This window comes from Branchiostoma belcheri, unplaced genomic scaffold (genome assembly GCF_001625305.1).
Source record: "Branchiostoma belcheri isolate BF01 breed outbred unplaced genomic scaffold, Haploidv18h27 scaffold30, whole genome shotgun sequence".
Taxonomy (NCBI): Eukaryota; Metazoa; Chordata; class Leptocardii; order Amphioxiformes; family Branchiostomatidae; genus Branchiostoma; species Branchiostoma belcheri.
Window position 1 is genome coordinate 1233962 of NW_017803910.1, and position 11889 is coordinate 1245850.

Sequence of the window (11889 nt, forward strand, 5' to 3'; positions counted from 1 at the left end):
AAATCATTGCACTTAAGGCATCCAATGCAGTGTTCATAGGGCAAAATGAAGGAGGTTGTTGTTAAGAACTGATGAATGGCAACTAACTGCTTAATATTGACAGCATTGGAAGGATGTTGTACAAGTTGACAAAATTGTTTGTTGCGAACATACGTTGTTACTTTATGATAGTGATTTTTCTCTTCTTAAAACAAAGAACTAGAAGAGCTAGATCGTGTTTTGACGACAAAAATGTACGGAGAAACTGCAAGCAAACAAGAAATTTTAAATTTTAGAAGTAAAAAGAAAGGGCGGGGCTTACTTCAACTGGTTTTTAATTTTGAGACCGGATAAATAAGACGTGTCTTCTCTGATACATAATGCATTTTGTCCATGTGAAGAAGTTCCCATTTCGATGACAATGAGTCGGCAGTCCGACATCTCATTCCTAGAGTGTTTCTATATTTTACTCGTACTAGTAGACTGATTACATTGTGATAGCAGATGTCACTAGTAACCTCCGCGTATTGTAATCACAGAACCAATCTGAAATCTTCATGTTTTTAAAAATCTACTCAGCTACAGGCCTTGGAATGGAGCGCGACAGACAATAACTTGTATAAGAGAAGAGACAGGAATTTGCATTATGTACGTTCTTTCACACACGCCAGCTCGTATGTACACGTGTCTAGCAGACACTAGCGACTGTATGTGCACGTGGTCTTATGTTCTTAAATGTAGAAAAAATACTCGAGCTCAAGCACGCAATAAATGATGTTGATGTAATGTGATCGAACTACAATAAGTAATCTTATAATATTAAAGTAGAGGTATCAAATGTATATGTGTCTAGTGACTGTACGTGGTCTTGAATAATAGTGTTCTTCAAAGTAAAACGTAGAAAAAAAGAATACTCAAACGCACAACAAATGATGTAGATGTAATGTGGTCTAACTAAAAAAAGTAATATTCAGTAGAGGTAAAAAAAGTAGAAGTAACAAATTAAAATGTAAAAAGTGACTATATGTGTAAAGTGACTGTAAGTGGTCTTAAATATGGTCTTCAAAGTAAAATGTAGACAAAAAGAATATTCAAACGCACAGCAAACGATGTAGAGATGATGTGGTTGATTCTTTTCAAACTACAAAACGTAATGATAATCTTAAAGTTTGGGTGAGAAAGACAACTTTTCAAAGACGAGGAAGGAGGTATGTATTGTCTGCTTTTTAACCCACATAACTTCATCTTTTATCTTTTAACCGTTATGTGTACGTAATTCATTGTATGTACTAAGAAAGGTGTAATAAAAATAAGTTGAGTAGTATCTTCATAACTTGTGTAGTCAATTATTTACGAACAGTGGAGCAAAGGAGCCAATTCTATGCCAAGATATATTGCTTTTATGTAAAGCAGTTGTCACAAGATATCATTCTATAACCTACATATAGGCATGCGGTTCTTCATAGTTTACACTGTAGACTGATCATAGAGAAGACGTCACTAGACAATCTCACGTATTTGATTGCAGAACCAAATTTGAAACTTTTCATGTTTTTAAATTCTACTCTGGCCTCGAGACCAGTGAGTCACCGTGTGATGAGTTTGCAACGGGGGGATTTAAAACCTCTTCAAAAATTTCACTATTTACAGTAGTCCTGATGATCTAAAACCTCTGCAAATATTTCACTATGATAGTAGATGGAGTCCTGATGAGTTTATAGTTTAGACTTGGGGCTGCCATCATTTTCTTCCTCCTCTATTAACTTCTCCCAGTCATACGCCGGCTGTTTGTTGTGATCTGGAATTTAGAATAAATTTTTATTATCTATTTTTCAACATAGCATTTTCAACATAATAGTTTTTTTTTATTTTCATAACATAGCATTAATTCTATCAACATACACACAGCAGTTTTACAGTGCCTACATACAACTGATAAAAAATGAAAATCTGCAAGACCTTCACCTCTTCCTGTTGTAGGACTAGAATAAATTTCCAATTTTGGCACCAAAATCCCACGATATAGCCTATATTATGGCTCCTGCAAGACCTGCATATGTCAAGGTTTATAATAAATCAAAACTGATGTTTCCAGACTTTGCAGACAAATTCAGTCAGGTTGACTTTGTCTGTCTCATTGGTTTTCTTACATACCTGGGATTTCAAAACTATTCCTGTACAGACTCTGACCTCCATCAACCTTTATCGTCTCTCCGGTAATGAACGCAGAAGAAGGAGACAGTAGAAAACACACCGCAGTCGACACCTGAAAAGGAATAACCAATGATATTGGAGCAAGATATCGGTTACAATGACACCCCCTCTAAAATGCATTTCCTTCCTAATCTTAACAAACACTGAAGGACATTCAAAGATTACAGTCCATTGAAAATGCCTTTCTGTGCTATGAAAGCTCCATGAGGCATTGCCAAAAACTGCAGACAAAGATTACAAGGATATGGAGAAAACCTACCTCACATGGATTCCCTAGCCTTTTAACTGGAATGAAAGGAACCTGATTCTCAAATATCTTAAAGCTGGGGTCATAATTCCTTGCTGCACTAGTTGAATAGATGGTTCCCTGTGGAAAAATAATAGTTGATAACAAAACATCAACCAACCTCTTCTGGTTTTCCCAGACGTTTTGCCGGAATGTTGGGGACTTCACGGAGAAAAACATTTTCAGAAGCACTATAGTTTCTGGCGGCAGTGTCTGAGTAGATACTGCTCCCCTATGGTTGCAGGAAGGAAGAACAGTTTTTTTTTTAAGTTGTTGAGAACCTTTTTCCCTCAAGATGAGTGTTAGAACCAATTTGACTGAGGAAGAATTAAACGTTTGATGCTGTAATTCAACTAGAAATTTTCTGAAAAAATCAATCTAAAAACAGAATCATAAGAAATCGAAAGAATACACGAATGTTCTGATCAATATACAGGAATGTTCTGATGATCAAACTGCATGACCACACACATTTGCAGCACTCAAAAAGAGAGAAACACCACACCAAGATTAGTACAGATTAGTTCAGTACAGTCTGAAGTCTACACTGTGAATGATCTAGCCTTGATCTGCATGCATGTGATCTACAGAAGAGTGATCTCACAGGTGCTACAGAGTTGATCCTGATCCCGTTGGCTGCCCATTCCAGCGCAAGGCTCTTAGTCAGGTTATCCACAGCAGCCCGTGCAGCCCCAGTGTGGCTGGGTAAACACAAACAAACAAACAACAAACATTAATACATGAAAAAGTATACCTCAGCAAAGCTACTAAGGTGTGTAAGGAAATAGGTGTAAAGTGCCTTTCCCAGCAACACAGCACTAGGATCTACGTACTAGGGATTTGAACCCAGAATCTTTAGACATTAAGTCAATGAGAAGAGTGTGTGATTACCTCATCAAAGGAAACCCTTTCCACATGTCTGCTATGATGTTGACAATGACTCCACCATTTTCTGCCATCCAGGAGTGATATGCTGAGGAATAGCAAAGGATAAAGTCACTGTTTTATTTTTTATATTTTGACCATCATCAGGAATTAAATATTGTTGATCAGAACAAAATTTTATAACCACTTGTAATGACTGTAGGGTAGTTTCCATTCACACACAGCTTTTCCAACCATAATTACCCAATATTCATGAAATAAATATGAACTATGCATAAAAGAAAATGACCTATTTTTTTCGTTGAAGAGATTCATCAGTCACGTATAGTACAAGTTCAGTAAGAAAATTCTTTCAATCAGTGACTATTAAATCCTAAGGTACATACCTCCGAATTTTCGACGACTGGTCAGTTCGTCTTGATCACGGAATGATCCCAGTCTCGCGAAAGAGCGCGAGACTGGGACGAGGATTTAATAGTCACTGATTGAAAGAATTTTCTTACTGAACCTATTTTTTTAGTTTTACATTCAGTGAATTACTGCAATTTCATACATGTACTTTCAGTGGGATAATCACAACCATATGTAACTTATTTAATGGTTAACCCACTCCATCCTGACGTATTCTGTAATTAACACCAAGTTCTTTATAAGCCTATCCATAGCAAGTTGAGGGTTAAGTCACCTTCCCTACAGCAGAGGAATGTTCCGTTAAGGTTGGTGTCCACCACAGCATTCCAGCCCTTAAGGCTGATGTGGGCAGCTGGACTGGGGAACTGACCACCCGCATTGTTCACCAGGAAGTCCAGCTTTCCAAACTCACCAATGGTCTTGGAAAATAAATTTTTTACCTGAAAAAAAAAAAGAGAACTTATAAGAACTAGAATGCTACCTTCACATATTGTCTAGCCTCAGAAAATACTGCTCTGTTTATTCTTACTTAAGCACATTCGTTTATAATGTAGTCAAAGTCATAATAGATGGAGACCAGTTCCTCCAAGGACATTATACAGTGAAAGCAAGCATAGAGTAGAATCTTCGGTAGCGTATGACTGCCGTCCAGTTTTGACCGCTCCTCATTATTCATCAGCTCATCTGACCATCATAATAAACTTATATTAAACTTATACAAACATAATAAACTTACATCTTGCTCCTTCCTGATGTTACACTGTAGAGCCCTGACCTGAGCAGAGCTGTCTGTGGGGATTTGAGATGACATTTCCTCCGCTGCTGTTCTAACCTTCTCCTCACTACGGGACGCAATCATTACTTTACATCCTGTGGGAAATAACGTATAGTCAACATAGCCAAGAAGTTCTAAGTAAAATTTGTATTTGCATGTAAGTGTATGTGTCTAGGCCATGTCTTTAATAAACAACACATGGTCTCTGCTTGAATTTAGAACCTTTATTTTTGTTTGAGGTATATCATCTCTAAGGTACGTTGGTTTTGTATTAATAGCAAGGCAAGCAAGCATAAATTTCTTGTTATTGTTTGGATTTATTTGATGTTCCCCCCAGGGCACATTGAAAATCGTCAAAGCTAACGTCAAGGTTTTTCAAATTGCAACATAAGATAAACAAACAAGCTCCTGACTTCTATCATCACGATTACAGGATTTACATTGAACTTTTTTCGGACTTTTTGTAATCTTTGATAGTTTACAAATTTAAGAATCGGGAACGCCCCTCCCCACAACGCACACTTGCATGGGAAATATGTTCATGACAGACCAAATAAAAGCTTCAATACCTAGGTACAGTAGTTCTTTAGTTATGGACTTCCCTATCCCTGTCCCTCCTCCGGTTACGATGGCGACTTTGTCCGTAAAAAGTCCCTGTCTGAAGGCAGAACGAACTCGCAAACCTCCGGACGCCATCTTGGACTTTGACCTTTTGCCCTTTCAGATAGTCCACTTCAACATATAGGGGGTTCTCTTCCTCTTGTTCTTGTCTTTGAAAAATATTTCTAATTCCATAAAATGTCATGGCTTCTTTGCTACTATTCATCGTCCAATACAATAGACAATATAGTTATGCAAATTCTACACCATTTTCTTGATTTTTTCAATTATATGATGTTACTTTAAAAAAACATGTTGACTAAAAATATCAACCCCAAAAGTCAAAATGTTACACTCCGAAAGCAAGATGGCTGCCTGCGCCGAAAAAAATCTGACGGACGAAGAAGATTTCGACGAAGATGTTGTTTTTGAGAATTCTCCGCTTTACCAACATCTTCAAGACGTTGGACAGTTAGACTTTGAAGTCGGTAAGTTTGTAAAAGTTTGATTACTACGATTTCTACATTTGCAAATTGTTTTTATCGTGAGGCGGGGCGAGTTGTCATCAGAAAATAATTTTATCGCTTGTAACAGCTGATGTTGTTTTGACTACATTTTATTGGTCATCAGAGGCAAATTAACAGTAGTTTTACCGCTTATAAACGCATTTAATACTAAATAAGACAGCTACTTTTAAATCACACAACCTATTTATTGCAGAAATACTTCCAAACACACGTGTTTTTGCCATCGTATCCGACCTTCGCTACGTGAAAACCTTCCCCCAAACTTTTCCGTCTATTTTTAGCGCCGCACACCCCGGATGACATTACCGTGGCCACAGTTGTTACATTCTTCTTCACGGTACACTAAACTGTTACCAAGCCCGGCATTATCATAGCTGTTCCCCCGTGGGCTAATATGGGCATCACTCCATGCTTAAAACCCTCACGCGTTTGTGGCTTGCAAAACCTTTCCCTCGGTCGATTTTCTAAAGGTTTACATCTGTAATACATGAGTTTGTCAGCTTAAATCTTTATGTTTTATAAAGAGGAGTGAGATGATGCACCATTTATAGAGAAAGGAGGAGCAATACGGGATTATTTTACTACAAACCAAACATCACAGTGTGGTGAGAATCGTCCTTCAGCAAATTTCACACCCGTGTCAGACAAGAGGGCAGGGCCTTATGGTCATGTGTACCCTGGTGTTAGTAGTACCAGATGTTAGCATTACCAAAAACAGCAGAGCTTTAACCAACAGGATTCCAGCCTATCCTAGAAGTAGGTCAAAATCCCGTATTTATGTGCGTGTACTAGCGGGTAGGTACATATGTAGGCTTGCTATTTTTACATGCATTTCTGATTGCTTTTACGTACGACTGTTTGCAGGGACGACAACTTCAAAATGTAAACGGGAAGCAGAGAGCCTGACAGGAGCGCCAGGGTACCAGGCCTGGTTCAAAGGTGTCGTCATGTCAGTCCTGGGAAACATCCTCGGATTTCTCCTCCAGGTTGGAACATTTCCAAAGCGGGTGTTAGCAGAGGTCGAGCGAGGTTACGTGAAGCAGTACGTTTCCCTGTTGGTCCAGTCCAAACTTCTTCTGGATGACGACCACCACTTTCTCCAACTGTATGACCCGGATACCTACAGCGGTGACGACACAGATACAAACTGGTTTCTCTCAACAGATACACTGAAGCTGGAACAGTTCTCCACACATTTCGGTGCAGCAGTAGTCCTAGCCATCGCTCTTTTCCTCCAACAGAACTACTGGTTGGTTGTAACACTGCTGGTTCTGCCAGGAGCTCTATGTTTAACCGGCTGGTTTGCATTGTTTATCAGAAGACATCATGAACATAAATCAACCGTGACCTTGTTAAGGACGTGGTTGGTGGAAGGGGAGAAGTGCGTTACCCTCGCGAGAAAGAGCTTCCGTCACATCCAGGAGAGAGAACTGGTAGCACGAGGGTTTACCATGGTCCACGGACAAGTTCCTTTAGAGAGAATGATCCACAGTCGGCTGTGGCAGAGTCAACAACAGTGTGCATCGCTACGGGCGACTCTTGTCCGCGTAACTTCGGACATGATACAGCAGCACAGGAAGGCAGTTCATCAGCTGTTACAAGATTATCCACTCAACTCAGAAGTGGACAACACCAACAGTTACATCAGTGTTATACCACTACAGGAACTCACCAATCAGCTTCTGAATGATACATCGCAGGTTTGTACTTACCTTACCTTTATACATCAATCAGGACTTAACAACATTCCAGTTAACCCTAGAAAATCTTATATGTTCTGAAGATGAAATTACGACTTATTTTCTGTCAAATAATTTAAATGACCCACATGTGCCATGAAACTAAAGGACGGCATTTAAAAGTGTATTAAACTTTCCACCATTACATTTTCCTGTACATTTCTGATGTACAGTAACAGCTTTCATCAGTCCTTGTACATTAGTGTCATGCTGGAAGCTAAAAAATGTGGCACTGGACTGTATGCCCTCTAATTACTGCACACAATAAACAAGAAAGCTTTTATTATGTTATTTTCAATGCAAAATCTGTTTAGCTGTTATATGACTCCACCATACATTTTGATCAGAAGAACATGTGGACATCAGATTGTAACTTGATAAAACTTGCATGTGTTCTAAAGTCATTACAGGAGGTACAGTACATACACTAGTCCCAGTGTGCAGTGATACTGGTACAGTTCTATATTTAGTTTGCCAGCCGACAGCTGCAGCCAGCCTGGTACACGTGGTTAGTATGTAGAGGTCAGGGGAGATATGGGTCTGTGGTTGTCTCAGATTAACGAAGAATGCGTCTGGCCTAGTTATATCTGGACTGAGATAGCAGATGACCATCACGTGCATAAAAACCTGGTGGTGAATTATGAGCATGACCATAATCACATTATGGCAGTTCACACTTTATCCTTAAAAACTGCTCGCATCAAACGCCTAAAAACATGTCAAAAAGAAGCCGAGGCCCAAACCCCTGTTCATTGTTGTTGTACTCTTTGAAGCCTCCATCCGTACTTTTACAGGTAGAAGTGAACGATGACAACAGTTCACTGAAATCACTGAAGAATCTAGTCCAGCTCCAAGCTGACCAAGTGTCTGAGTTCGTCCGACGATTTGCCCTTGGCTTTTCACCCTCCACTCACCACACTTCCGAACCCACCCACGGTCAAGAGGTCATCTCATCCTTTAGGGAAACCCTGCAGAAGTTGGGAGAAGTCTCAGAGAGTGGGGCAAAGGTCTTGGAGAAGCAGTATGACTTTCAGACGAAGTATGGTGTGGCCAAAGAGCAGGAGAAGATGTTGAGACCTGAAAACAGTCCGTTGGTGGGTCTGCATACAGCCATTCACAGTCTGGGACTACATCTGCAAGTCACCATGTCTAGGGTATGTATGTATGTATTAGCTACCAAGTTTGTGTCAAGTGTCAACATGAACATAAAAGTATGTTTTCATCATTCAACTGAGGACGTTATATATTATATCATGAGGAGGTTATATATTATATCATAGATATAATTTCCTTGATTCAACATATATAGATGTACCATTAACATCATGGTGGCCACTGTTTTCTCAGGTGAACTCAATTGAAGGCAGCATCTGTGCAGCTATGGATGTCCCCCAGCAGGATTGGACTGAACTGCAGCAGGAAGTCATGCAGCAGCTACAGGAAGTGGAGACACAGCTGCAGGCCTGCAAGGAATGCTGGGAAGAGGGATCCAGACAACTCCACAACCTGGATGACAACACGACGGATGCGGCGCGCTCTCATGTCGACTCGGATTCCGAGAGTGAGAAACCGATCGATAGCAGGACAGTGGAGGACGTGATTTCTGTTCTCCTGGTTTCCGCAGACGCGAATGATGTCATAGGCGACCCCCTGATAGAAGAGCAAGTGTTTGAAGCGTACATCAATGAAGAGCACAACACTGTAGACGGGGATGGGTACGATCCACTGTTGACTCCAGAAGAAAGGGAACAACAGAAAAAGGAGAGAGCCGAAGCCAAGAAGATGGTGAGAGAACTTAAGAACGTCTTAACCGTACGGAAGCAAGAAAGGGAAAGGAAGAACAAAACAGGAGACGAGGAAGCAAAAGAGACAGTGAATAATCCTCCCAATGTCTTAAGTGAGCCAACTGAGAAGACGAAAACTGAAGATGTAGTAAATGATGGAAGTCTAAGACAGCAGTTAGAAGTTCCAGAGCAGGATGACGTTTTAAGACGTTACAGTCCCGTGATGTCAGATGTCTATGGAAGTGGCCGAAGATCAAAAAGTTCATCATTTGATGAAGAAGATACAGACCTAACTGATAGAGTCAGGCTAGTGGCACAGGACAACGAGTCTCATTTGTACAACACTTCGGAAGAGGATGGAATGAACCATTGTGAAGTGAATGGGGGAGTAGAGGTTGACTGTATTCCCAAACTTGTAAATGGCAACATAGAACAAGTGGCTAGGGGAGCATGTAACGGAACAGATAGTAGGAATGGACAGAACCAAGATGACATTGCGGTTGAGGATAGATGTAGGAAAAGCGGTTATGCCAGATTGTCTGAAGGTAGCAGTGAGGAGGGATGTGTGAGTGGGCAGGCAGGACTTGGCGGGTACTCCTTCCAGGCTAGTCTGGCAGCCCAGGCCGTGGCAAGGTCACGCCAACTGGGACTGGGGGCAGCCATGCTGCAGGAGCAAAGCTTTGGGGACGAGGAAAAGTTTGGTTCTGACAGCGATGATGGTGGAGACTAGGAAAGAAAGACAATCTTACAGATTCCTTTGTCCAACATGTAGTTACATATACGTGTATGTCTTGTAGTATATCTTACATGTATTTGAGTCTTTCCAACCATTACTAATTAAAGGTGCTACTTGCCTAGCTGGTTGACCATACTTCAAAAGTTACATACTGAAGCCTGGGGATCAGGTATTCAGCTTTCTGTTCCAGACTAACAAGAGAGCTAACAATTTCATTATAAAGCAACCTTAGACCATTATGACAGATAAGAAGCGACACACTTAATTACAACAGTTCAGGTCAAAATGTAGTATTGACATTTTTTGAAAGAATACTTGCTATCAAAGCGATTTTTAGCTCTTAGTATAAAATTTAAGTCTTTCTGCCCTTCTTGTACTCTGAACTGTTAATAAAGCTTCCTGTCAGAGACTACATGTCTATTAAAAGTGGTAGCAATGATGAATAGGAGTGCTCATGTATAGTAAAGGCATTTGTATGATGTGGTTGTGACAGTGTGTCTGTATGTAAGAAATGAATGTAAGAGCTCGTACATCAGTTAAGACTGATGAACACAAATGATTTTTTATTTTCTAGAAACAACCAAACTACTCAATACAATGTTGGCCTACAATGTCACAGTCCTACAATCAACATTTCATTCCACTGTCTCCTGAATTGTCTCTAAAGAACAAAATGCTACATGACGTTGTCTTATAATGTGTAACTGTACATCAAGTATTTATGTATTGCATTTTATTTGTCATTGGCTGAAGATGGGAATTTTCCAGTCCCAAATGGTATTAGAATTGCTACATTTTTACAATAATTGTAACCCACATTTCACAAATACAATGTAGTTCAGGACTAATTCCCAAACATTGTCTTCAATGAACCTGTTCTTGAAGACACAATTAAGTTCAATTAGCTGTTTGTCTGACATTTCTAGCCCAAAAATCTGGATACATGTACATGTACTTCACGTGAAATTGTTGTCAAAAGGTCATGATGAAAATTTTTGGGTACACATAATGTGTTTCCTATGCATGAAAAAAACAGGATCAGATATAAGTGATATGGCAAAATTCTGAAATATTGAAACCTTGGTTACTGAGAACCAACAAGAGAGGTTTGTTGTAATTATTTGGGAGACCAAATCAGTAACAACATAATTTATCAAGAAATAACTGACAGAAATGATAGAAAAATCCAAGTTTTGTGTTGGAAATTTCAGTTGTTCAACCTTGTTGCATAATGATTTCTACCCAAGACATTAGAGAGTCCTATATAATGCCATTGTTTCTACTAATCCAGATGAACGTTCAAGCTAAGATTCAGCCCTTAAATCAGTGACAGTGAAAATGTTATGCAACACTGACAAGGGTATATACAGTAATCTGATCAGGGTACATTAGAACAAATTTCCTGATCTACAGTAGATGAGCTTTCAACAAATTCCCCCTCCCACATGAAAATTATGTGTTCTATTGACTTGTCTTACACTCACTGAAACCCTGCAAATTGAACAAAAGCTTTGCTTTTGATATATTACACTTGGCTTCATTGGGAAGGTTATTTTACATTTGCATCTATTTTCCCTTTGTACCAAAATAACACCATTATTTGGTAAAAAAAAAATCCCCCACACCTACATTGAAATCTGCATGAAAAATGTTGACTCCACATCAATTTATGTTAGAAATAAGTTTGATATTACTACTGTACTATCGTCCAGAAAAAGTCAATTTACTTGAAAAGCAAAAGATGATGTACTTTCAACCTAGGTCTTCAAGCACTACTTTAAACACTACATGTACCTTGATAAGAAACTATAGCTGCGAAAGACTAAAACCACCCAAACCAGTATTTTTACGATGAAAATTGATTTGAGCATACTGTAACTGTGATTTACGATTACAGAGACTTAATTTTGCTGTAGGAGGGGAAAGTAGTTTCCATATGAAACATAACAAATG

General features: G+C 39.4%; 2 protein-coding genes across 2 annotated transcripts; one reads left to right on the top strand and one right to left on the bottom strand.

Annotated features, from left to right (window-relative positions):
* Positions 1–1084: 1084 nt before the first annotated feature.
* On the bottom strand, positions 1085–5268 carry LOC109474309 (peroxisomal trans-2-enoyl-CoA reductase-like). Its single transcript, XM_019774598.1, has 8 exons — positions 5120–5268; positions 4512–4645; positions 4050–4215; positions 3371–3452; positions 3084–3180; positions 2453–2560; positions 2134–2245; positions 1085–1777 (listed from the first exon to the last, which is right to left on the bottom strand). The coding sequence occupies exons 1-8, from the start codon at positions 5244–5246 to the stop codon at positions 1695–1697; spliced, it is 909 nt and encodes a 302-aa protein (XP_019630157.1). The 5' UTR covers positions 5247–5268; the 3' UTR covers positions 1085–1694.
* A 240-nt stretch (positions 5269–5508) lies between these two features.
* Positions 5509–10224, top strand: LOC109474303 (vezatin-like). The gene is made up of 4 exons (XM_019774590.1): positions 5509–5638; positions 6542–7377; positions 8211–8570; positions 8764–10224. Exons 1-4 carry the CDS (start codon positions 5518–5520, stop codon positions 9928–9930), a joined length of 2484 nt encoding a protein of 827 aa, XP_019630149.1. The 5' UTR covers positions 5509–5517; the 3' UTR covers positions 9931–10224.
* The last annotated feature ends 1665 nt before the right edge of the window (positions 10225–11889 follow it).